At 48.0% G+C, this 27,521-nt stretch overlaps 1 protein-coding gene and 1 pseudogene across 5 annotated transcripts; both read right to left on the reverse strand.

Moving 5' to 3' along the window:
* LOC119401919 (zinc finger protein 133) lies at positions 1-26,589 on the reverse strand. 5 transcript variants are annotated; one of them, XM_049418426.1, is made up of 4 exons: positions 26,148-26,589; positions 20,035-20,267; positions 3,286-3,371; positions 1-2,115 (listed from the first exon to the last, which is right to left on the reverse strand). In XM_049418426.1, exons 2-4 carry the CDS (start codon positions 20,258-20,260, stop codon positions 1,528-1,530), a joined length of 900 nt encoding a protein of 299 aa, XP_049274383.1. In that variant the 5' UTR covers positions 20,261-20,267; positions 26,148-26,589; the 3' UTR covers positions 1-1,527. The 5 variants fall into 5 exon arrangements, with proteins under 5 accessions (XP_049274383.1, XP_037524869.1, XP_037524868.1 ...); XM_037668941.2 differs by lacking the exons at positions 20,035-20,267; positions 26,148-26,589 and adding exons at positions 9,067-9,301; positions 19,049-20,020; XM_037668940.2 differs by lacking the exons at positions 20,035-20,267; positions 26,148-26,589 and adding exons at positions 9,067-9,301; positions 10,481-10,919 and having other exon boundaries at positions 3,286-3,347.
* LOC119401924 (uncharacterized) lies at positions 11,402-15,770 on the reverse strand (annotated as a pseudogene).
* Positions 26,590-27,521: the final 932 nt, after the last annotated feature.

Raw genomic sequence — 27,521 nt, forward strand, 5'->3', positions numbered from 1 at the left:
ACCGTTTGTAGCACAAAGGTATGAGAAGATTTTGAGAACAAACCTAGACACTTAAACACGACTAGCAGAAAGAAGAGGCACAAGAAAAGAGCGTCAATCGCATATTTTTTTTCAAAAAAAAAAAGAAACATTAAAAAAAAATCAGTTGCGAGTGATGCCCTTTTCTTGCACCTCTTATTTCTGCTGGTGGTGTTTAGGCGTCTAGGTTTTTTTTCTTGAAGTTATGCACCAACTAGCCCAGCAGCAAGTTCTAAGCTCATGGAGATCCATACGGATTTCTCGGAGAGAAAGATTCTTAGTTGCCAAAAAATTTGCTCTGGTCCGGGGATGGAACCTCGCACCGCCTTTCCGGAGCGGTCGCACTACCAATTTGTCTGGTCCCTGGTCTGGGTTCAATCCCTAGATCATAACTTCTAAATCACTTGGCTTACCCTTACTGCTATAAGCCCCCCCCCACAGCCCTTGATTCTGTCTGCATGTCATCCCGTGTTGCACAGCCTGCACAACTGGCCTACCTTTTCGTACTGTACGTATTCATGCTGCCAGATGGAGTTTTCTTCACTTGCAACTCGCATAAGTTTTTCGCCTTAGTAACTGACTCCGATGGAAACTACATGCACTGGGAGAAAAACAAAGAATAAAATATCATTTTCTGACAAAGCCAAGGGCTTCATCTGCACACTATAATGATGATCAATTTTCTTTAATAAGCTTCATTGCAACACAGCCACAAATGACCATGAAGAATACAAACTAAGCAAAAGGAACCAAATACCACAATGTAAAGCATTAATACCTGCGGTCATTCGAAATAAAAGAGATGGCCACCTCACTGTTTCGACAACGTGAGAGGTGACCTGGCCTGGTTCAAGTGTTCCACGAGGCGTTCGTGGGAAATAAATAGGTGAACTCTCATGCCTTTGACACGGTGGATTCAAAGTTCGTACTCCTGCTTTTCACAATCTCAAAAAACTGTCAAGTGATGTGAAGATGCCAGATCGGCATCGGATAAGCATTTGATACAACTGTGTTTGTATCCTACGTTACTGCTGTCAAAATATTTTCCAAGCTCCTGTCAAGTTGGCCTCCTTTCCTTCCTCTGTCAGTGTTCTTTGTGCTATGATGACTTCTGTACAAGTTAAATATATTCATGAGCGAATGTAATTACAAGTTATGATCAAATGAAGACGATACCAAATAACACAAGCATCACAGGCAGTACCTATTTTAAGAGAACTGGAGTGAATGGTCCGGTTCCTCCGTGCCCTCAACGTACGCAAGATGAATGACTGAAGACGAACTGACATGCGTCCAAATGCGCACTTTTAACGGCCCCTCCTTGTAGCCATTGGGTACAGTTTAGTCCAGCTCGATCCCAGCACTGCCAGTCTTTTATCCTCGCGATAGGCCGAGCGGTGCTGAAGCGATGGCCCACTGTTGAACGCAGCTGAGCGAATGTTGCACCTGAACGGATATCACACATGATCGGATGTTGCACAAGTACATATGTTGCACCTGAACAAACGCTCATCGATGAGTCGACACAGTGGGCCGTGGACAACTTGCATTGCCCTTACGTGGCCGGCGCTTGGTGTGCCTGCACGACAGCCCCTTTGAGCGCGACATGGAATGATGAGATCGAAGGCCTTCTTTGCTTGGGAACGCCGATCGGCACAGGCTACACATGAACTGGCGGACGGTGACGTGGAGCATGATGTGACGATGCACCAGGTCGTACTTGAGCTTGTAAATCTTGCGCTGGCAAAACGGACATGCCAACCTCTTGCCGACGTGCGCGCTCATGTGGGCCCTCGTCGTCTTCCAGTCCTTGCACGGCTCGGAACACAGGCCGCACAGATACGGCTCAGGCCACGGACACGCCTCTACGTGGCCGGCAAGGTCACGTAAGTGACCGAACGCGGTCAAACAAAACGCGCACGTGTAGAGGGGATTCGCTGAGACCTCGATGGTGACAGGTTTGGACACGTTCCTTGGAAGTATTGTCCGATCGACAGCAACCTCGGCTCTTCGCCCTGAGTCACCCTCTGGTCCTGTGGACACGAAGTATGCAGAGTCCAGTGACAAGTCGCTGCTGCCCGATGCAGGACCCTCCTGCTGGGGAGAGTAAGGACAAGCATTTGGCATTGACTTCTACCTCTTACAATTTCAGTTTTCTTGCCTGAACAGCACTTGAATCACCAGGAGAATTGCTTGTATGTAAAATAAGATTACCCAGAATCACTCTCGCACCATTTCACTATCCCAGGTGAGATTTATAGATGAAGTTGGACATGAGCTTGTAAAAAGCCTGCTGTAGGCTTCCTCTGAATGCAAGGACACTCCACATGAAGTGTTGGACAAAGCAAATGTTTAAAATATATCTTAACTTGTTTCAAAGTGTACCTAGATGCACGTTCTTGTAATCGAGACCCATCGCTACGTGACTTACACCAACATCGCTACGTAGGAAGTGTACCGAAAGTTTTAGTGATGTCACACCACACTACAATGACGTGCAATGAACGGTGACCCGCCGCACCAGGCAACCCTAGAGAGCATCGGCTGCGAACGTGAGCCTGCACTAATGGGCGCTCACTCCAGACTGACATTAAGACCAGGGGGGCCCGTGACTGAGCCATCCAGCTCGCGAGCGGGACCATTTTGTCAGTTGCAGCGCCAATCAGTGGTCATGTTCACATCATCTAAGTCTTCTCCTGTTCTTAAGTTGTATCTTAAGTTGTAGCTCCAAAGGCCTGCCAGTACATGTACGAAGAGTCTCATTTCTTGTCATTCGACAGGAGATAGCAGGCGAGAGTTTATGTGAGAAACACATATTTTAATGGATGCTTTCCTTTCTTTTGTAATGCCTACCAGAATACACTGAGCATTTTTGACTGCATCACAACTCTGAATTGCGGCAAAGCTGACTTTGCAGAACTACTCCAGCTGCAAAAGAACATTGCGACAACGGCAACTTTGATTCAGATGCTATAATCATGGCAGAAAGTCTACAACAAAAGAAAATGAAGGGATTCAGCCTCTCGTATTGCTGACGTCCTTACATTTTGGCTCTACAGCGCAAGTGATGGTGTTGCGAAGACACCTGAATTATTGGGCGTGTCCAAAATGTCGGCCGTCTACAGCACATCTCGTGGTGGGTACTGTGTAACTTCTTAATGCGTAGGCGACAACTAACTTTCCAGAAATAAGCTCCACATACATACATACATACATACATACATACATACATTTATTGTGACCACTTAAGTGTCAGCCAGTACTTACCCCATCTAGTTGACTATCATGCACCGCGGAAACTCCAGGGCTCTGTTTTCTCTCGTGAAGACCTGATGATCCGTGCACAAATGGTACTGAGCCAGAAAAAGAAAAAAGATGCACAGTTTTTCAGGTCTATCACCAACATTGTCTAGGAAAGCTACAAAGGCGACAAAAGGCACTGGTGAATATCTTCAACAACAGCTGAAACCTAGACCTGTCTATGTAACAGCACCAAAAAAGCAGTCAAATTGAATGAAAAAATTACTGATGATTACGATACTGCCTAATGCGATATTTTGAGTGCAGTTACACACATCTTTTCCGGACTGCCAGACAACATAAATCCCAATGGCATGAAGGAATAAGAATGACTGTCATGTTGCCCTATCCATTTTTAAAGTGGTCATGAACCACTTTTCCAAGTAATCATCAAATGACCTCAGTACCAGAGTTTACTGCCTCACGAATCAATTGCCACAAAAATGTCTTGAATCCGTCATAAACAAGCAGAGCTATAAGGGTCTGTTGCGCGCTTTAAGCAATTCCTCTCTTCTCTCGTCATGTAGAGCACACTGGAAGCTAAGCAGGCAGGGATGGCACGGGGAAAAGAAGTTATGTCAGCATGCGTCATGACCTTGAGTGTGCCCGATGAAACGCGATCGCTCTCTCCCGTTGTGAATTCTGCACGCAAGTGTAACTCGCTATGTAATGTTAGCGAGCTATGGATTGCAGCGCCGACACGTGGCCACACCCCGTGGCAAGAAGTGCATCTTGTCCAAACGCCGCTCTTAATTTATGCCAGCTATTGGCCAATGGCTTGCTACCAGCTGTCCGGCATTTAGCAGGAGGTGCTGGTAGCTCTGACGCAAGTGAGGACGGGCCTCCGTATGAAAAGAGGACACTTGAGAAAATGGAAACGTCACACTCCGCTTGTAAGCTCTCTGTGCCGCGCATGACTGCAAGATTTGGCTGAGATGTTCATAGCAGTGTCTGCTATCTGCAGAATGTGTTACCTCAACAAGCCTGAGATGTGGTTTATGACCCTTTTAACATACACACCCACACACCCTTAGCGTGGGTGTGTGAAAAGAAACAAACCGTGTAGTGATAATGAGAAGCGAAAAATGGACACAATGTGCGAATGTGCATTAGCACAAGTAGAATGTCTTTTCATCGAGAGGTTTCAACGCGCACGCCGGCTCTGCCGAGAAGTTCCGCCGAGATGTGCAGAAGGCAGGGCTGTCTGGTGGCATCAGGAGAAACTAAAATGCCATGTTATGTGACTGCATTGTGACCTCTGGTTGGCAGACGCACATGCAATAAGGCACACAAGGAGTTCCTCCTCACCCTTTCATCTTTTGATGCACTCGTTCTCTTAGATATGCCAGGGAATGGCCACCTAAGAGCTGCTCTCTGAAATGCGGCTCATGTCTAAAATCAACACTTTTTCAACAGAGTGCAGGAGCGGACAATGGACAAAGGATTGAACAAAGACAAGTGCTGCTTTTTTTTTAAGTTCCAACTAGGCATTTATTGAAAACGCACATATTATATATATTAGCATACTCCATCACTTGCGCACGCACATGGACCATCGCCTAACAAGCATAAACAAGCTAAGCAGAAAAACCTTCTTGGTCCATTGTCCGCTCCTGCACTGTTTGTTAAAGGAACCGACAACTGATTTTCCTCGACCCATCTTTTTACGGCGCGACAGAAAGCTCACCCTTCACAGCGTTTGTAGCTGCAATAGTTAATCCTAAAAGCACGTAGTTATTTTACAAGCAGTATTTTTCGATCTGAAAGGCTCTAAACAAGGACGTCTCTTTCCTCCAGCAACGCTGAGAATTGATAGCGATGCCGCCAGCCTTTTTCGCGATTTGTGAAAGCTATCATTGCTTTCGCAGGTGTTCCTGTAACTATGCTTAACCACCTTTATTTATAGCATTTCAACTATTTTTGAAAATGACAAGCAGTTAAAATGAGATGATGTGGCATTATACACCTTTCCTGAATCTGTACCGTGTTGTTTGCGCATGCGTCCAAGGTTGCCTGCGCCTGTGTCATGGGTGGCTTGTCCCAGCGTCGTTACTTTCTCGATGCACGAGCCAAGCGAAGTCATCGAAAACGTCACTACGTATATGCGCGGCCGCACCAAGTAGCAGCGCGCGTCATTAGGTAGCAAAACTATGTTGCTCCAAAAATCTTAGCGACCTGGAAACTGCGTGCACGGTTGCATGAGCACGCTGAAAAGTTGCTCAAGATGCACTGACGAGCATGGGATCATTACGTCATGCAAAGGCAGCGCCACTTTAATGCATACTACTAACGCAGGCCTATATGTACATTTTTATGGAGTAATACTTTTTAATATAAAGAAACGAACACTATTTCAATACCAACCAACAAATCGTCGACCGCGTACAGCAATCAACGGTCATATGGCCGGGTTCATCGGATCGTTCATGTTTTTGCCGCCAGAGACGGCAGAACATGATCGATCTGATGGTCATTTTTTGTGACTTTCAATAAAGAAATAAAAATATAAATCCATCTCTCACGAAAAAAACTGGGTTGGTTTGAGTCAGTGCGATGGACAACTTTCCATGAGTGGAGTCATCTCATTTCATGTTCTGGGCAGTTGTCGGTTCCTTTAAGGATGAATTACCAACCCAATCTCAATCGTTGCTTAAAATCACAAGGCTTAGTACCAAGAAGAGGCAATTGTATTTTGCCGCAGCACAGATGAAAAGAATAAAGTTACAAGATCTGTGGCTACTGGGTAAGAAATTCTAAATGCGAAACTTGGGAGGTGGCATTTGGCTGGGGCTACACATAATTGTTGGGATAACGAATCGCATCCTGATCACAAAATGAAAGCAAACTGCAAGTGCTTCTACAAGCTGTCTCTATACATGGAAAAAAAGTGGGGGAGTTCACTAACGCTCCTGTTACACGAGAAACTTTGTCACTTCTACCTAATGACATTCACATTTAAAGGGGTACTGACACGAATATTTTCAGTTGTCGTTTTTTTGCGTCAAATGAAAGGTCAAGCCCTCAAGAGCCTAGAAAAGGTAGTGCTAAGCGCGAGTGCGCCCTGAAAAAGAAATTACGGTATGTTTTTAAAAGCTAGTTTCAGTTCCTACTGTACTCTGACGTCACAACACGGTATGAGCTTCTGGTCACGTGCTCGCACAATATATACTGACGTTTCCACGCACAAGCGGCCATTTTGGAAGTTTTGATGACGTACAAGCGGCCATCTTGGAAGTTTCGGTACCTAACGTCATCACAACAAGCCAGACTGCTGCGTGAAGTCACCAGAATTTGTACTGTAGCCTGACGTCAAGCTAGTGTCGATGTCAGTAGGTGCGCCATGGAAAAATTGACTTTAATATCAAATTAAAATATCTTATCAGCATTTGCTGAGCTTCATACTTGCTCAGAGCCGTCTCTGCATACAGGAGATATGTATGGCAGAGTAAACTCGCCTTCGAAAAAGGTGTCAGTACCCCTTTAATGTTGTTCCTTGGCTGCCACACAACGACATCTAATGTCATTAAATGAAAATTACTTGTGCAAACAAATGAGTCCGCTTAACTCATTCGAATGTTTGTCGCGAATGAGTACTCTCGCCAAAGAGGGGGCCATGTATAAATCTGTAATGACGGGGATTGTGATGAGTTGGCGGGGCTGGTCAGGCTGCAGATATTGTAGCTTTTACCCCGCTATCGTCACCATAAATGGAAAATTTTTTGCTTCTTCTTGTTCTTCATCTTTGATACAAATGTATCGATTGTGGTGAAATAAACCAAAACTTCAAACTCGTTATAACAATTATTATGTTTTTATTTTCAAGTGTAGTTTTATTTTTGCCAAACAATTCAACTAATTCGTTCTCAAAAGTTTGAGTATCCTTGTTCCTAAAGACATTGTCAAAAGCGGTGCTGCCAAGTCAGGTCATGTGACATGACATGATATCCTGCCATGTAGCAGCGCAAGGTACCGAATGTCATTCGGTGCGTCGAATGCCATTAAAGGGGTATGGACATGAGATGATGATGATGAAAACATTCCTTTATTAAAATTCAAAGAAAACGGGGAGGGTCCCTATTCCGGGACTCCTATGGCAACCTCTGCGATAGCCCGGGCCCGCTGGACGAGCGCCCGACAGACCTCGGGGGCGCCTTCGCGAAGGATGCCTTCCCACTGCTCTGGGGTACGGGTGGACCGAAGGATTTGTGGGAGGGGAGGGAAGTAGGCAGCGGTGCACTCTACGGTGACGTGAAATGTTGTGGGGATGACGCCACATCCTGGATAGGCATTGGTATAGTGAGTCGGATATAATTTGTGCAGGAAGTGCAGATTTGGAAACGTTCGGGTCTGCAGTCGGCGAAGTGCGACAGCCTCCTCTCGTGTGAAGGGCGCTGGTGGTGGTTGGTATCGCTGTCGTTGGCGTATGTAATGCTGTGTGACCTCGTGATAAGTGAGAAGTGGGGAACCTAGCTCTGTGTTGGCCGCCTCACTGCGCGGGGCTGCTCGGAGGGTAAGTTCTCGAGCGGCCGCATGAGCGCGTTCATTACCCGACAGTGAGGCATGACCAGGAGTCCAGAGCAGGTGTATTGTGTGGCTGATGTCTGATGCAACTTTGGATGTACGTAAAAGAATAGAATATGAGGTTTCGGGGATGCCGCGACCTGTTAGGAAAGCCCGACATGCCGCTTGCGAATCGGTGATTATGTAGTACGTTTCCGCGGGGAGGCTCAAGGTGTGTTGGATGGCCAGGGTAACCGCCAGAATCTCGCCCAAGTCGGTGGCTGAACATGGTGAGGAGATCGAGGCAGCACTTACAATCTCATGAGTGCCACTAACCACCACTGCCGTGTGTGCGTTTACCGTGCAAGCCGCATCCGTGTAATAGACCCTATCCTTCTCAACCTCGCTGAGAGTGCGGTTTAGGTATCTCACTCGTGCCCGCCGACGACCGGTGTTGCGCTCAGGGTGCATGTTGCGTGGTAGGGGATGCACGCGAAGTACTCGAGCTATTTGGAGTGGCACGGAAGTCCCCTGTGTTTCCAGAGGTGCAGGGGGCACTGGGTGACCCAGGCGGGTTAGTAGCTGTCTACACGTTGGAAATTTCACTTGTCATTTTTTGCATCAAATGAAAGGCAAGGCCCTCAAGAGCCTAGAAAATGTACTGCTAAGTGTGAGTGCACCCTGAAAAAGTAATCGCAGTATGTTTTTTTTTTTAAAGCTCGTGTTTGTTCCTACTGTATGTACACTGATGTCACAACACAGTATGAGTTTCTCGTCACAAGCTCGCGCAAGATATCGTGACATTTCCATGGCCGCTCCATTTCGTGGCTCGGTTGGTGATGCACACACAGCCATTTTGAAAGTTTTGGTCCCTGATGTCATCACAACTAGCTATAGTGGCACGTAAAGTCACCTGAATTGACACTATAGCCTGACATCAAAATAGTGTCGATGTCAGAAGGTGCACCATGCCAAAATAGACTTTAATGCCAAAATAAAATATCAGCACTTACTGAGCTTCATAATCGATCAGAGCCATTACTGTATACAGGAGATTCGTATGGCAGAGTAAACTTGCCTTTGAAAAATAATGTCGGTACCCCTTTAATACAAATGACGTTAAACCTTCTCGTGTGACAGGGATATAACACTGTTCAGTTTGGTCATTTTCACCTGTTGCCACAGGAAGTTAAGAGCAGCTCCATGGTTATACCAAGACAGTCAGCTATGACACATCTGAACATTCACCTGGCTGCTCTCTTCTATCTGCGCTGGCGTCTTGTAAATTTTCAAGATCCGCTGTGTCCGTCCACCAATCCACCATGAGAGGTCCGAACGATGCCTGCGTCGACTTGCACAACTTGCAGTCGGCGCGTCTCTTGGTCCCGACGGCAACGTCCACGCCCCCTTTTAACGGCGGTATAGTTGCCGTCTGTGCATTTCTTGTCGATTTCTTGCACGTGTTGCAGTAGGTAGGCCTTCCCTGGTCAGGTGCGAAAACAAATGAACGGAGAACAAAGCTTTCTTTCCCCAAATGTTTTTCGAAGAACCAGTTTCTGTCTACCAACCATTAAGCAAATATAAACCACCCAACAAGGTCGGGCATATTCTTGTTGGCAAATGCCCCGCTCAATGGAACCTTGTGGCGGCCCAACATTACAGGCGCCCTCTACAACACATCCAGTCAATCAAGCACATTACACTATAAAATCTCCTGGTGTGAAGTGCTCCTCAGTATGTTTTTTTTTGCTCCAATATACGGCACAGCCCTACAGTACCTGCCTTGTACGTGCGTATCGGCGAAACCTTGCTTTGCATTAACGAGCTAGTAAGCATCTATTGTAAAGTGTCTTTTATTGCATTTCAGAGAGGTGCAAAACAGGCTGCGTGGTCATGAGCTCGGGTTCCTCAGCGGCGTCACCTCGCTCGCTCATCCAAATGCTGACATACAACAAAGCCCATGTTACAAGCCAGTCCAAGACAGTCCTCGCTCAATGACTGCTCAATGCTGTTCTATTTTGCACCTAAGAAGGAAATCATACCAAATACAAGAATTTGCCCATCTGACTGCACTCCCATGCACAGCAGAAAGCTCTGCTCTCAGAAAGGCTTACTGGCAGCTACTTGCAAGGAAGGAACTGAAGAATTTGATGAATTAGTGTGTGCTTTTGACTGTCTGCCAAACCACAAGTGAAGCAATACACAGCCTCGGCGTAGGAACGAAACGAGTGGCAGTAGCTTGTCACGGCATACAAAGAATGCAGCTATATTTCGTGCCACGATACTTTTCATACAGAAGTGTGATACCAGTGGTTTTAAACAGCCATGAACAATGGATAACAAGACTGGCACACACACTAAAAAAAATCGTCGCCATATCCACAAAGTGGACGATGTTAGGGGAGCTTGCTCGGCGATGATCGGGTAACCCACGAATCCTCCGTACACATTCCTATTACCATGACAGGAAGATATACAAGACAAAAAATTCACCGCCATATCCACGAAGTGAATGATGTTAGAGGAGCTTGCTCGGAGGTGATCGGGTAACCCGCGAATGCTCATACACATTCCTCTGCCATCACATATAGACGTGACAACGTTGTTATATATGCATTACATACACAATGTTTATTAATGTACGGTTGGATGCAGTATATACATTTTGAGGTAGCAACCGCTTTCGACGCTTAGCCGCGGCATCCCGCGCCCGCACTTCGGGGTTCTCTTGCCGCCGCTTCCGATCTGCTTCTGCTTTGCGACCTTTCACCGCGGGGTCCGCTCGACGGCGCGCGTCGCTGGCCTGCAGCTCCGGGTTTGCTTGACGGCGAGTCCTGTTCGCTTCGGCCTCCCGGGCTCTCACCGCAGGGTCTTGGCGCCGAGCCCGAGCTGCTTCTGCTCTGCGACGTCTCACCGCAGGGTCCGCTTGACGGCGCGCTTCCCTGGCCCGCACCTCCGGGTCCGCTTGACGGCGCGCCCTCTTCGCTTCGGCCTCCCGGGCTCTCACCGCAGGGTCTCGACGTCGAGCCCGTCGCGCTGCTGCCTTGGTTGGGGTGTTCATGCTGCAGATATGTATCCTAGAGCAGTCACCCAACTAGCGCTTGCGCCATTTGCGCCGGATGGATGGATGTATACGGCTGTGCCCTTTAGATCGGGCGGCGGCTCACGCCACCTAGCCATAAAGTTAAGTACTATCATGATGTATTGAGATTGCATTTCACTCGTGCCTTGATTGTATCCACCAATCGGTTAGCCTCCTCCTGGTTATTTCTACTCGTTTAAAGTCTATTTTGCCTTCACTGTCCCTAAACCCCAATGCTTTGAAAAATTCCGCGCCATTATCTTGGACTGTAGGGTGAAGCCCTTTACAGAACATTATCAAATGTTCAGCCGTTTCCTCCTCCACTCCACATGCACTACATAACGTGTCTGTGCCTTCGTATTTGGCTCGGTACGTCTTGGTCCGCAATATTCCCGTCCTGGCCTCAAACAGCGGAGAACTACCCCGAGAATTATCGTAGATCTTTTCTTTTGCAATTTCCTGCTTGAAAGTTCGGTAGGTCTCCAGTGATGATTTCGTAAGCATCCCCATTTTCCACATGTCCCTCTCTGTTTCCTTCACCTTCTTCTTAACCGATGTTTCCTTTTGGCTTGGTATTCTGCTGTTGTCTAAATACTTGCTTGACAATTTTCGAGTTTGCTTCCTGCATTTAGTATCAACATTCTTCATGTACAAGTAGCTGAAAACTTTCCTAGCCCAACGCTCCTCTCCCATTTTTCTCAATCGCTCCTCAAATTCTATCTTGCTGCTAGCTTCCCTGCCCTCGAACGATGTCCATCCCATGTCACCCTGTACCCCCCGATTTGGGGTATTCCCGTGTGCTCCCAAAGCAAGCCTACCTATGCCACGTTGTTTAATTTCCAATCTTGCTTGAACCATCTGATCTCATGCACAAGACCGCAGTGCTGAACGTCAAACCTGGCACCATTACCCCTTTCCAAATCCCTCTCACAACGTCATACCTATTGTACTTCCACAGTGCCCTATTTTTCATTACAGCCGCATTCCTGTTGCCCTTAGTCATTACGTATCTTTCGTGCTCCCTTAGGTACTCAGCCCCGTTGTTTATCCATACGCCCAGATATTTGTATTTATCCACTATCTCCAGCATGACTTCCTGTATCTTATGCTCACTGCCTTCATTATCATTAAGAATGATGATTGCCGATTTTTCCCTACTGAACTTCAAATTTAACCTATCTCCTTCATTACCGCAGATGTCTATCAATCCCTGCAGATCTTCCTTGTTGTCGGCCATTAATACTATATCATCTGCATACATCAATGCCGGTAATGACTGTTCAACATGTTTTCCTTGCTTGGCAAAAGAGAGGCTGAAGCAGAGTCTACTCCCCTCTAATTTAGCTTCTAATCCTTGTAGATACAGCATAAATAACAGAGGTGACAAGGGACACCCCTGTCGAAGCCCGCGTTGTATCTCTATAGGTTCGGATACCTGTTTTTCCCGTTTTATAACTACCCTGTTACTTTTATAGATGTCCTTTAAAAGATTAGTTATTCCATCTTCCACATCTAGTGTGTCCAGTATTCCCCACAAGTCTTCTTGAATCACACTATCGTAAGCTCCCTTGATATCTAGAAATGCCAGCCACAGGGGCCTGTGTTCTTTTTCCGCTATTTCAATACACTGCGTAAATGAGAACAGATTATCCTCCAACCTCCTTCGCTTACAGAACCCATTTTGTAGTTCCCCCGGCACCCCCTCATTCTCCACTCATGTCTGTAGTCTTTCCTTTACGATCTGCATCACCAGCCTGTAAACTACTGATGTCACTGTTATAGGGTGGTAGTTGTTTATATCAGCTTTGTCCCCCTTTCCTTTATAGAACATGCTCATCCAGCTTAGTTTCCACCCATGGGGGGCTTCACCATCCATTAATGCTTTGCTCGCTGCTTCTCTTAATGTATGTTAAGAGTTTGGACCTAATTTCTTTATTAGCATAATTGGGATGCCGTCAGGGCCTGTTGATGTGCTATTAGGAACCCTCTTCTTTTTCTGTCATCATTGTTTTCCTTGTTTTTTTTTTAATTTTTCTGTCATCATTGTCCTTATATATTCCATTGCCTCATCCCCTTTTAGCCTGACATCTGCAGCTGTAGTTATAAACCTCTGCTCTAGGCTTGTCTTAATTGTTACTCAGGGAGTCGAGGGTTCCAGAACTTTGCAGCTGCCTTTCTATCCTTCTTGTTTAATTCTGCCAACCACTGGGCCTCCTTTCTTCTAATCTTTTCATTGATAAAATGGGATGCTTTCCTTCTACTGCTTAAGAAGTTATCCCATTTTCTTTCGACATCATCTCCCGGTTCACCCCTCTGCTTAGCGTATCTGTGTTCCTTGGAGTCTTCCTGACGTTTTACTATGGCCCTCTTAACTTCCTCATCCCACCAGCTCTTGGGTTTGTGTCTCCTTTTCCCGGTTGATTTGACTCGTACCTTAGCAAGCTCCAACTCAAACAGTCGTTAGATTTGTGTACGTCCGCACTGTTTTAGTATCCTCGGTGATTACTTTTTCAATCTCTTTAGTTGCTATTTCTATTTGCCTTTCTGAATAAATATCACCCTGTGGTTGCTCATATTGCCTCCTTCCTATTTTCATTTCTCTTCCAAAACTCAGCTTGATACGTTTGTGATCACTACCCAAGCTTCAGGAAACATATTCATCTATGTTCATCACCCTTAGCCTATCATACATCCTATGTGACATCAGTGCGTAATCTCTCGTCGACTGCAGCCTTCCCACCTGCTATGTTATCTGCCCTTCACACTTCTCGGTACTGTTGCAAATGATTAAATCATGCCTTTCACACATATCCATCAGCATTCTGCCTGTTGGGTCAGTATATCCATCCATATCTTCTATGTGCGCATTCATATCTCCTAATATAATTATCTCGCACTCTTCTCCTAGTTCATCAATGTCCTTTTCTATGCACTGCACCATTTCTTGGTTTTCCTCTCTGGCATTTGTTCCTGTCCACAAGTATACAAAACCCAGGAGTGTCATCTGCCCCGCCACTTTCCCTTTTAGCCATAAATGTTCCCTGCACTCCTGCTCCCTTTGCCAGTCTGTACTTTTATGAATAAATGCCCCGATACCAACCCCCTTTCTGCTGCCTTCTGTTCTATTGCAATATTCCCATGCGTAGTCCGGATTGCTAGGTGGTTGTTCCATGTCCCTAAGATGTGTTTCTACAAACCCATATACCATCAGCTTCTCCTCCCTTAGCTGCTCTTCTATCTCTCCCCACTTCAACCTATTCCTGCCACCCTGCATGTTAATATACCCTACGTCTGAATTTGCTCGGCCCTCGTGCCTACGTCGATTTCTTCTCCCCCGGACTCTACGTGTCTTGGATATTGGTGTCACTTTGAAATCGTATCTGTCTACACTGGTGGCCTCAGGGCACTGGGTCCCCCTAAAAAAGCTGTGGCTTGGCGACCCATCCTATTACCTACCCTCCTGCCCGTGGCACCACTGTAATGAATGCCATCTTGTGCAAAAGGGCGGAAGCCGGGCTTGTACACATCTTTGTTTACCTCCATTACGCTGTAGCCGAGCTGCCGGCTCATACCTCTGATGACACAGTTAGCCTCTATCACCCTCCTTTCCATACCGCCAGATTGCCCCCAGACTTCTGGGATGGTGCATATGGTCACATGCACATCCTCAGAAGCTTCTCGAAGCTTACACACCCCATCCTCTGTCTTTGAAGGTTCTGGCTCTTTCCCTTCAGGACATCGTTGAGACCAGCATGAATGATGACGAGGTTTTCACCCTCCATACTGTCCCCTACCAATTCCTGTGCTTTGGCCAGTGCATCCGTCATGCACTTTCCTGACTGGGCCTCCGCTTTTACCCTCCTGTCTGCCTTCACTGTCATAAGGACGCCCTGCTCGACTCTGGCTACATTGGAGTCCCCCACCACTAGGACCCTTCTACGGTCCAGTCGTTCGCTTGCGGCTTGCGATTGCTGTGATGCTGTTCGCGCCCGCTGATCTCCCGTTCGCTGAGTGTCGCCAACTCGCGATAACGAGCCTGCTGCCAGTGCTCCTTGCTTTGTCCCGCCGGAAGACTGCCGCGCTACATTGCTGTAGCTTTTTCTCCTGCTGTCGCCTGTTCCTACATGTGCCACTGCAGCCCCTAGGTCCCCTTTCTTGCCTGTTTCTGCCTGGGATTCCGTGTTGTCCTTGCCTTTCGCCTCACACTGCTCGGGACCAGAGTCAAGCGCCATAAGCGCCTTTACTCGCTCTTCGAGCTCGGCCCGCCTTTCCCGTTCCTTCCTTAGATCGGCCTCCATTTGTTCTACTAGGCTGGCGGTAGCCTCCCCACGCTAACATGCCTCTCCGAGCTGCGCTTGAAGCTCAATTCTCTGTTCTCGCTCCACCTTCAGCTCCCCCTTTAGCTCCTCAATGCAAGCTTCCATGCGCTGCACGGCTGCCTTCACTTTCTCGCACAGCTTGCACTTGAAGCTCGCCTCCTCAGCGTCGGCTAGACTTGTGAAGGCCGTCTCATCTAGGTAGCACCAGCGCGTGCATTCCCCGCACTGCACGAGGTCACTGGCGCCCGTGGTTTTTCCAGTCCGCTTAACCATCGCCCGCCCAACCATCGAACAGAACACACGAAGTTCAGTCTAAAACCGTTAATATAACTAAACAGGCGCACCCAAACACCCTACTACGGGTTAAAACTGCCGCCTACCCCATTCACCACGTGGTCAACGTTACTGCAACGTTGCCCGTGGCGCACGGTACTCGACCAAGGATGCACTAAACCGCAAAATAATAGTTCTTACATCGTTTATCCCTACACCCCAACAACACAACAAGCAATATAGAAAACAAATGAAAGGAAAAAAGGAAGAGAAAAAAAAGAAATCTTATCGCTTTGTACGCTGCTCCTGCACCGTCCAACCTCCGCCTGCCCGTACGCATCCAACCGACCGAGCGTGGCGGTGGCGCGCAATCTAGTGAGCATTCTTGAAATCACCGGAAAGAGTGCAGCAAGCGCAGCTGTGCCGCTGCGCTCCTGGCGGGACCAATGAGAAGTAGTGAGCCGACGGTCACGCCGGTGTGGACAAGGCGCGAGCATAAGAAGCTTGGCGAGCAAGCTCCTAAAATTATCTATGATTACGGTAATCCCTAATGTAAAATTTGAGCGCAGCTTGGTAGCACTCACTCCTGGGCCCTCTTGGCTTTCGTCACGAGCTTCCGTTTTGGCGACACAAACTGCAGGGCCCTCTTAGCGGTGATTAGCTTTGGCAGCACGTTGTTGCCGGCGTTGGCGCTTGCCCTCTCACTCGGCGGCGCGAATTGGAGGGTCCTCTCGACAGCACCTGCGATAAGCTCTGGCCTCGGCAGTGTGCACTGCGGGGTCCTGTCGGCGCCTGCGCTTGCCTTTTGTCTCAGCGGCACTAACGGCAGGATCCTCTCAGTGACGGCACCTAGCCTGTGCTTCGGCGGCGCGCAACTCTGAATTCTGGTGTCGGCGCCACTGAGACGCCACTCAGGCAGCTCGTTGCGCGACTGTGGCGGGCAAAGCGCCTCCGCCGGTTACATCGCTCATTGCTCGGAAAGAACTGGAGAAAAGCTGGCCTGCAGGTCAAGAGCGTCGGCTTTCATACGTGACTTTTCGAAGGTTCCAGAGTAACCGTGTGGCTTCTGGAAAGTACTCCACAATTTGTGTAGCGCATAAAATCGGATTAGAGTTTCTATGGCACCGTCTCATAACCTAGTGCACCCCTCAGTTTTCCTCCTCATCCTCTCAGGGCGCTGTTGGCTCGGTCAAGGTGAGAAACGAGTCACGCCAACGCTAAATGCAGGAATGGGCATTTGAGTTCCTCAAAAGTGCAGCACAAACAAAAGAGGAAAAGAAGAAACACACAGCCGCATTCTGCTTAAGCAGTTCCTTGTTTTGATGGAAATGTGCCCTACATTCACATCCCCAATCTGCACTTGGCTGTCTTCTCTGCTTGTCACTGACAGGTGCTTTCGCAGGGCACTCCTCTATTCTTTGTTCACGTTTCTTCTCTGCCAGGTGTACCCTGTATTTACATTGCCTCTGCATTCCACTGTCACCTCTCATCAGTGACAGGTGCGTTCTTGGGGCGCAGCATATTCAGATTTTCTTTTATTTCCATTCAGTTTGCAAGTGTTCCCTGATACACCTGGTTTCCCTATCCCTATACCTGCGCCCTTCTACTGTGGTCTAGTGGTTATAGCGCTCGACTGCTGACGCGAAGGTTACGGGATCAAATCCCGGCCATGGCGGCTGCATTTTTGATGGAGGCGAAAATGTTTGAGGCCCGTGTACTTAGGTTTAGGTGCACATTAAAGAACCCCAGGTGGATGAAATTTCCGGAGCCCTCCACCACGGCGCCCCTCAATAATCATACCGTGGTTTCGAGACGTTAAACCCCAGATATTATTATTATTTACTCCCTACATGTGCCTTTTATTGAACACGTTGTTTTCTTTGCGACATCTGGTGTTCGCATAAATAACTATGCGCGTAACAAAACACTAATGGCACTTGGCGGTTTCGTTCAGTAACAAAAAAAAAAAAAACGAGTGAAGTTTGCTACTATTAATTCCTCGACGTTGCCGGAAATAGATGGCACTACGAGATTTTTCTTTGTCACGAAAAACACGCCGAAAACTTTTATAATGCAGACCAAATTAATATCACGCATCCATGATACCACACACACAATGCGCCGACGTGTGCAAGTTTTACCGAGGAGAATTTAAAGGGGTACTGAACAAAACTTGGAAACAGTGACAAAAACATCTAAATTCTATTCGGAAGATGCAACTGTTCCAACAGAGTTTATTTCACATATTTTTATACAGTTGGCTGTATTTTTGGAGGATTGTCAGCGCAAGCTGCGAAGTCAGACACTGTGGCGTATGCAGGGTGCAAGTTTTGCTGTCCTGCTACTAGCTTTTCTCCACCTCTCCTTAACATTTCACTTTCCCCCTTCCACAAAGGCGCTGAGATGTGCCCCACCATTTAGGGGCTTTACCCTACCCGGGAGTATTGTTCGCTGCCACTGCCATTCATAGTGGTTCCAGGAACCGTAGTGGGAGCAGAACGGGTTGAGACGCAAGCGACGGCTGGCATTGTTGGCATGCCCACTTCCGGTGCACTAAACGTCACCTCCCCTAGTTCGTGATGCAGCCGCTAGATGTGACAGTTTGTGAAAAACGCATTAAATTCATTATTTTCCTCTAGTTTCTGTCTGAAATGAAGTTTGTGTCTATCAATTTCAGCCCCCAACCTTTCAATTTGCTGATAATCTTGGCAGCAAAAGGTTTGTTCAGTATCCCTTTAAAAAAAATGCTGGAGTGGAAGTTATGCCTCAAAAGTTATGTCAGGAATCTACCATCCTACTAGTGGCAACATAAAACGTTAGCGTGTAGCGAAGAAAAACCAGCGCTTTCCTCAGTCACCCTACCAATGCATAATATTTTGGGACAGATAATGCTCGACGTGTGCCTTTGTGTTATAAGTTTCCTAAAGAAGCCCCATAGTCTGGGCAAATTCTATGGGATATTAAAGGCCAACTCCGGCGATTTTTTGACCAAGGCAGGGTAATGGCGCTTTTATGTTCCTGAGATACTCGTCACGTGCCCTATAGCAGAAATGCTCAGCACATTTGAAAATAATTTTAATAAGCAAAAAGGTGCAATACTGCCTATGCATGACGTAAAAGCTGGCAAGAACCGCAAGTTGTGCAAGGCATGCTGGTCCCGCCAACGCGGAGTATGACTGCCACAACGAGCAGACGCTCAGCAAAAAGATGACCACTGCGCACCAGCTGTACCGTGCCTGTGACTGGCTGTGCCACATGCACAAACTCCTCGGAGCTGTTGGACAATGACAGCTGTGATTTGGATGCATTTGGAGGCCAGCCAGAATCTCCATTCCTCTTTGATGAAGTAATGAAGTAGAACACACTTGTTTACGTTGTGCACTTGTCTGGTTGTGCATTTCACCACCTGTCTAGGCCGCTCAAGTTTGCAGCTGCCGTGATCGGGTAAAATACTAACTCTAAGAAGTTTGCAAAGACCCTTTAGCATCATTTGTGTACGATACAGTTTTCTAAGACTTGGTATGTACAGAGACATTCAAAATATTCTTTCACGTACCTCCGCTTTCCTTTTGATGGTTTTTCCTCGTGCTTGTGGCAGCCGGCTCAACTCTTTGAACACCGTCGGCACGGCATCTGCCTTCAAGCGCCTATAAAAGTGCGGCTTCGACAACCCAAAAGCTTCCATCAAGTGAACGCTATCCTCGTAGGACTCTGGCGAGAAATGATCGGAACAAACGCATGCCCACTTGCTCGGTAACCAGCCGTCGCGCCCTATAGCACTGATCCACTTCTCGCGGAGAGCACTGTCACTTGGAAAGTTGTGATAGCAAACTCCGTGCGTCTTACGTGTGTAGTTTGTGCAACCCACAACACAACAGCACCTACCGCCCATCGTACGCCTGTCTACAGGGAACTGAAATTCATACGCCAAACCAGTGAAGCACTGGTCAAACACCGTCGCCTTGGGGACAGCACAGCAGACGCTGTAGTGGCACTCTCAGCTGCATCACTTCCGTCCCCTTGCCCTAAATGACGTCACACTCACAATGTTGCCAATAATTGTGGAAGCCAGGTGGGTGTTTGGAGACTATAAAATTCATTCGTAAACAATCTCCATATCTCTCAAGCCTGTACTTTGGCACAAAGGACAGAGACGTGCAAAGGAACGTAGCCAGCGAATTTTATCGAATTCTATTGACCTCGAAAAATCGCCAGAATTGGCCTTTCGATACTCATCTTGATGGGTTACCTTCGTCGGGAACAACAATCTCTTATTTTATAATTCGCCTAGCATTTAGATTAACAGGGCAAAACTACTTTACCTCTAAGCCGGCACGACCCGAAAAAGAGCACGATTCCGAGACAAACCAGGGGCAAACAGTGGCTTCACCTTTGCCGGTAATGCGTTGCGACAGCTTGCAGCTCCAGAATTTTCGTTTAATCCTCCGCGAGTTTTACCCGCATTCGCGCACCTCCACCAAGTTCATTTGGTTCTCGGATTACGTGCGTGTGCTCGGGCTTGCTGCCACGCGCTCATCTTACCAGTGCCCTTCGCACGAGCTCCGCGGCTTCCTCTTCGGCTTCTCGCAGTCGCTGCAGCCGGCGCTCTCTCGCAACCTGCGCCTGTGTCGCGTGCCTTACGCTCTCGCGCTAGCTCTTTCCTGCGCTTTAGCTCCTCCTCCGTAAAGCTGGCGTATAACTCGAGCCTCCTCTCCCGCTGGTGACGTCTCCTGTCCTCCTCCGTGAGGTATATTTTACGGCGTCCCATAAGTAACCTAACCCCCGCAGGGGCGTCTGCGCAAGCAGGCGTTTGGTGTGTAGCGACACCACGGACCCGAGCTAACGGGGGGGTCTCGACCCCCTCCCACGCCTAGCCGTGCGTGGCTGTGCCGTGTCCGGGGAAAAGGGGATCCTGGGGGTTGAGCCGACGCCGGGTGTTTGGACCTTTAAGGCCCCCCGGCAGAGGCAACACACCCCTTTGGCCCCGGCTTCACGCAGACGGCACCCCTGGGCTGACCCACCCAGGGGAAATCGGCAGTCGCCTTTTCCTGTCTCTATCTCCTCACATCTTCGTCTTTTCACCTACTTTTCATCTGTCCTGTCTTCTCCTCTCTTCTATTTTACTTCGAATTTTCCTGGCGGCAAGGGTTAACCTCGTGTGCTCCACCCCACCTTGGGATGCGTCACATCTGGTTATAGCGGCGGTGCACAGCTGGCGTGTGCAAGTGCTTTCTTTATGTCTTGCAGCGTCCCCTTGTTGGGCTCGGTGGTGGGTGGCTGCCACCGCTGCCGAACACAATCCATTTTTTATGGCTAAACACTTCCCCCCATTACCCACTGATCGCTCCTTGAAAAGGGTGCGCACCGAAGCAAATACCGAACTTTTTCAACCAAACAAAGAGAACTATCCACGCTACAATGTTATCCACAGTGACAAACCTGAAAAGACAGTTAGAAAACTGTCCCCATTCCTAGTCTCAAAATGCTTAGTAGATGCACTTGGACCAGGCTACAAAGCCACAAAAATGGCAAGTGGAGACCTGCTCATTGAAGTGCGAGACAAAGAACAATATGCAAAACTGTCCAGTCTGAAGAATTTTGGTGATGTCCCCATAACTGTGTCTGCACATCGTTCAATGAACACTGTCCGAGGTGTTGTGTCAGAGGATGATTTGGTTGACCTGACCGATGCTGAACTTCTTGAGGGTTGGGAACATGAGAATGTAGTCAACGTCCAAAGAATTAAGATCAAGCGAGATGGCAAGGATATTCCAACAAAGCACATAATCATTACTTTTGGCTCCAGCGTTCTCCCAGACACACTTGTAACAGGTTACACAAAGCTCCGTGTCCGCCCATACATTCCGAATCCCCGACGATGCTTCCAGTGCCAAAGGTATGGTCACGGTTCTCAGACGTGTCGAGGCCAGCCCACATGTCCCAAATGTGGATCCACTGAGCACAACTCAGAAACATGTGAAAATGCACTTCACTGCGTGAACTGTGATGGCGAGCACGCCGCGTACTCGCGCTCGTGCCCATCTTGGAAAAAGGAGAAGGACGTAATCGCACTAAAAACCAAAGAAAACATTTCGTTCGGGGAAGCGCGGAAACGCCTCTCGTTCCTTCAAGGAACAAAGTATGCTGATGCGGTGCGTAAAGGGGCAGCACCGCAGCAGCCCCAGGCAACCTCCTCTCGGCTGGCGCGTAGCGAGCCAGTGGCGGTGCCACCTGCCCCTTTGGCGGTAGCAGGTAAGACTACTCCGCCTACATCGAAGCAGAGCCCCTCAACCTCTGGGCTGTTGGGGCAACGGGCCTCTCCGCATGCGGCGAGGTCTCTAGTAAGGTCGACGAGCCTGCAAAGGCGGGCGTTCACTGCCTCACTCGAGGCGATGGACACCAGCAAATCTCCTTCGGCGTCGACGATGTCGAAGGACCGAAGCGGTTCGCTTGAGCGCTTGAAAAAAGAAAAAGCGGCTCGAGTGATTGCGCCTGATAAAGGTACATAGACCTGGAAAGTACTTGTACGCAGAGAACCTACACTACACTACTCTACAAATCAAAATGGATACACAAATAATCCAATGGAATGCGAGAGGTCTAATTCGCAATCTGGATGATATCCAAGAGCTACTATCTGAATTCCAACCAAGGTTATTCTGCGTACAAGAAACACATTTAAAGTCAAGCCACAAAAACTTTCTCCGACAGTATGTCGTCTTTCGTAAAGACCGCGAGGACGCTCTTGCGTCATCTGGTGGCGTTGCGATTATAGTTGACAAAACTATACCGTGTCAAGGACTACAGCTGCGAACGCCCCTGGAAGCGGTGGCCGTTCGAGCTGTGCTTCTAAATAAACTCATCACCATTTGTTCGCTTTACATACCCCCGCATTACCAATTACACAAGCAGGAATTTCAGTCCCTAATCAATGAATTACCAGAACCCTACCTTGTTCTAGGTGATTTCAATGCCCACAGCAGCTTGTGGGGCGACTCTCGCAATGACGGTCGAGGTCGTCTGATTGAAAATTTCCTCCTTTCCACTGGTACATGCCTACTAAATAAAAAAGAGCCCACGTTTTTTAGCCTCGCGAACAAAACATACTCATCCATTGACCTTAGCATGATCTCCCCCACCCTCCTACTTGATTTTAACTGGGAAGTGGTCAAAAACCCTTACGGGAGCGACCACTTCCCAATACTACTGAAAACGCCGAAAGGAAACAGCCCTCCTCCACTACAGGCCCCACGGTGGAAGCTCGATTCAGCCGACTGGAGCAAGTTCCAGTCTCTTGCTAGCATCTCGTGGGCAGACATTTCTTCCCTAGAAATCGATGCAGCTGTACAGTATTTTACTGCTTTCATAATCGACGCCGCCACACAAAGCATATCTGAAGTAAAAAATCTGACAGGCAAACGCCAAGTCCCTTGGTGGGATGACGAGTGCCGTAAGGCTCGTAAGAGACAAAACAAAGCCTGGGGGCTGCTGCGCGATTCGCCGACTGCAGAAAATCTAATGAATTTTAAACAGGTGAAATCCCAAGGCCGGAGAACCCGGCGGCAGTCTAGAAGAGAGAGTTGGCAGAGATTTCTCTCAAGCATCAACTCCTACACGGATGAGGCAAAGGTATGGAACAGAATTGGTAGGATCGAGGGCCGACAAACATCTGTTCTTCCTTTGGTGAACACACACGGTGACTCCTTGGAAGACCAGGCTAATTTCCTGGGTGCACACTTCGAACATGTATCTAGTTCGTCACACTATTCTGAAACCTTTAAAACGTACAAAACACAAATAGAACGGCAGAAATTAGAACGTAAAAGTGCGAACACTGAAGGCTACAACCAACCTTTCTGCCTAGCAGAGCTGCAGGCGGCAGTGAGTTGCTGCAACAAATCTGCTCCAGGTCCCGACCGTGTAATATATGAAATGATAAAAAATTTACCCCAGGAAACACAAAAAACTCTGCTTCGCCTCTACAACGCCGTGTGGTTTTCCGGTGAAATCCCCTCTGCATGGAAAGAAGCCATTGTGATCCCGATTCTGAAACAGGGGAAGGATCCATCTTCTGTTCTGAGCTACCGGCCAATAGCACTTACGAGCTGTATTTGCAAAGTACTTGAAAAAATGATAAACCGGCGCCTGTTACATTTCCTAGAATCGAATAAACTGCTTGACCCATATCAGTGCGGGTTTAGAGAGGGTCGATCCACGACTGACCATCTCATACGTATTGAGGCACAAATTCGCGAAGCTTTCGTCCACAAGCAATTCTTTCTATCTGTATTCCTAGATATGGAGAAGGCATACGATACTACGTGGCGCTTTGGAATTTTAAGAGACCTCTCACATCTAGGCATACGCGGCAGAATGCTAAGTGTAATAGAAAGCTATTTGTCGAACCGTACATTCCGTGTTCGAGTGGGAAATGTTTTATCACGATCATTCGTGCAGGAAACTGGAGTGCCTCAGGGAGGGGTGCTCAGCTGCACGCTTTTTATTGTTAAAATGAACTCCCTACGTCTGTGCATCCCATACAGTATGTTTTATTGTACGTACGTCGATGATGTACAAATAGGATTTAAATCGTGTAATCTCGCTATCTGTGAGCGGCAGGTTCAGCTTGGTCTGAACAAGGTGGCCAAGTGGGCAGGCGAGAACGGCTTTAGTTTAAATGCGCAAAAGAGCACTTGCGTCGTATTTTCGAAAAAAAGAGGTATGCATCCTGATCCCGACATTAACCTGCAAGGCCAACGCCTACCTGTAAAAATGGAACAAAATTCTTGGGAGTAATCCTGGACGCGAAGCTAACCTTTGTGCCACATATAAAGTACCTAAAAATAAGTGTATGAAAACAATGAACGTTTTGAAAGTGTTGTCACACACTGCATGGGGTAGTGACAAAAAATGCTTATTGAACGTCTACAAAAGCCTCATCCGCTCACGTCTAGACTATGGAGCCGCAATCTACCAGTCTGCCTCATCAAGCGCCTTGAAAATGCTGGACCCCATCCATCACCTAGGTATTCGGCTATCTACTGGTGCTTTCAGGACAAGCCCTGTAGAAAGCCTCTATGTGGAATCGAACGAGTGGCCACTCCATTTGCAGAGAACATATTCATCTTTTGTGTATTTTCTCAAGGTTAACGCAAACAACGAACACCCCTTACACTCTACTATCAATGATTGGCCAGTGCTGCGCTGTTTGACAAGCGTCCCTCGATGAGACAGCCCTACTCACTTCGTGTGAGGGGCCTAGCTGAGGAAACTGGTGTGCCCCTTCTTGAACACCGTTTGGTGGCTCCCCCTGTACATCTCCCGCCATGGCAGTGGCAGCTTATAGACTGCGACGTATCTTTCGTGGAAGTTACGAAGCACGCACCTACTGCACACATCCGCATACACTTCCTCGAATTACAGCACAAATACTCTTACCCTGAATTCTTCACAGATGCATCAAAGTCTCACACTAGTGTGTCTTACGCAGCGGTCGGACCATCGTTTTCGGATGCCGGCGTTCTGCATCCCAATACAAGCATTTTTACTGCAGAAGCTTATGCGATACTTGCGGCCGTTAAACATATTAAGGAATCAAAATTACAAAAGGCAGTTATATATACGGATTCCCTGAGTGTGGTAAAAGCCTTGAAAACTTTAAAAAAACATAGAAACCCTATCCTTACTTCACTGTACTCATTGTTATGCAGGATATACACACTCAAACAGTATGTTGTTGTATGCTGGGTGCCAGGGCACCGCGAGATCGAAGGGAACGTGTTGGCGGACCAGCTAGCTGCATCCGCCCGCGAAAACGCCGCCGAGACACCCATCGCTGTCCCTGCGCTAGATCTGAAGCCTTTCCTTAAACGGATGCTCAGAGCCCATTGGCAGCGCTTATGGGATAGGGAAAAACAAAATAAACTACACCTTATAAAACCGCATCTTGGTAATTGGCCGCCGACATCTAAAACACGTCGTACAGAAATAACACTCTGCAGACTTAGAATAGGACACACACACAGTACACACTCATACCTTCTGTCCGGTGGCGATCCACCTTTGTGTGATAGATGTGGGGAGCCTCTCACCGTCCTTCACATACTAGTGCAATGCACGGAACTGCACGCTCAAAGAAACAAGCACTTTCCGTTAATATACCGGCAACAGTTGCCACTTCATCCCGCTATGTTTTTAGGCAGGGAACCACTTTTTAAATACCAGGCGGTTCTTCAATTCATCAAAGATATCAATAATTTCAACGTTATTTTCCCGGGTAACCCGTAGCGCGGTCTCATACCTGAGGTTGCGGCTGCGGTAGTACTACCAACAAAAAGCACCTACCTCCCGGCCTTTGGGCGCAAAGGTCCTAAGGAGGCATTCGTGTTAGTGAAAATATCTCCCTTGTGGAAATCATACTCACTGGCCATTTATTGCACACGCATAGATCACATCACTGATCAGTGTCATAATTTTATGCTATATACACATTTTTTACGCTGCCATACAGCACGTGATTTTAGGCCTCTATACAGCCATATTACACTTACCATCGAAACTCACTAGTCAACGCAAACACCACATCATCAGACATGGCGCTCTTTGGCCACCCTTGGCCCTTGCGCCACAAAAACCCACTAATCATCATAAGTAACCTACCACGCGACGCGACAGCTGCAACTATGCTGTGCTTAGCATATTACGTTTAGAATACTTACAATCCTGCAATGCCTACAACAAGCACTCTTGCTCTTACCACCCTTGCTACGCTTACTACGTACTTACTACAAAGCGCTCGCTCTCTGCGCAAACCGCCATTTTCTTCGATGGCGATGATCATCTGTAAACGCAGGGTCGCCTGCGCGAGAAGGCGCAGCGTTGAATGAATAAAACATAATGATTGCAGGAGATACGCAGGCACGGTCGCCGTATACCGTCAACAAGAAGTAATATCAAATAGTCTAAAAAAATTACCCCAGTTCCACCCAGGGTGAAATCTGTGAAAAGAGGGGAGCTGCGGTGGTTTAGCTGGTTTAGCTCCTGTGTTTTCAGTCTCCGGCGCTCGCGATTTCGCTCCACTTCTCGCCGGTACAAGTCCGGGTTGCGCATTTGTAATATGCAGAGCGCTCAACGCATGGCAACGGCCGCGGCGCGCTATTGGCTGCGCGCACACAGGGACGCCGCTCCGGACTTCCGCCTAGCAACGGCTGCCACGACGAGACGACGCCGCTCTCCTTCTCGAGGTGCCTTTCGCGGGAATTTTAAACGGTGAACGCGGCCGCCGGGCCCCGTGGAATTTTCGTCGCCGCTTGTGAACTGCTAACTACTGCTCTCGCGTTGACCGAAGACGCCGTCGTCGCCGTAGGGTTCGACTGTGCTTTGTGCATTTTGTTTTGTTATAACGGTCAACACGTTCGCCCATGAACATTTGTGTTGTCGCCACTGTCTTGGCGCTGCAGCAAGACGCGATCGGCCGTTGTGTTCTACTGTGCGTTTCTTTTTTTCTTTTTTTAACAGTGAACACGCTCGCCCTTGAATATCTGTGCTGTCTGCTGTGTCTTTTGAGCCCTCGCGTTGTCGCAAGACATAATCGTTGTTGTGTTGGACTGATTGCGTTTGTTTATTTTTTTAACGCTGAACACGCTTTCACGTGAATATATGTGTTGTCGCCAGTGTTTTTTTGTGATCTCGCGTTGTCGCAAGACGTGATCGCCGTGGGTTTGAGTGTGCCTTGTGTTTTTTTAATTATTATTTTTTTTCGCGGCTGTTCTTGCCAACGCATTTCGCAGAGCCCTGCAACGCCGGTGTTGTACGGCTATGACCACGGAAAACAGCGCATGTGAGACGTCGGCGCGCCGCGCGATCGAATGCGTTGAAGACAATGACAGTTCATCGCCTGACGTTGACGTGGTTCGGGCGAACGTCACTGATGAACAAGACGCCTGCAGCTGTGTAGAAGGTTACGGCTTGAAGACAAACAGATCGTGGGTTGTAGATTTCGTGAAGTCAACAGCAAGGTGTGAAAGGTA

This window comes from Rhipicephalus sanguineus, chromosome 8, assembly GCF_013339695.2.
Source record: "Rhipicephalus sanguineus isolate Rsan-2018 chromosome 8, BIME_Rsan_1.4, whole genome shotgun sequence".
NCBI lineage: Eukaryota > Metazoa > Arthropoda > Arachnida > Ixodida > Ixodidae > Rhipicephalus > Rhipicephalus sanguineus.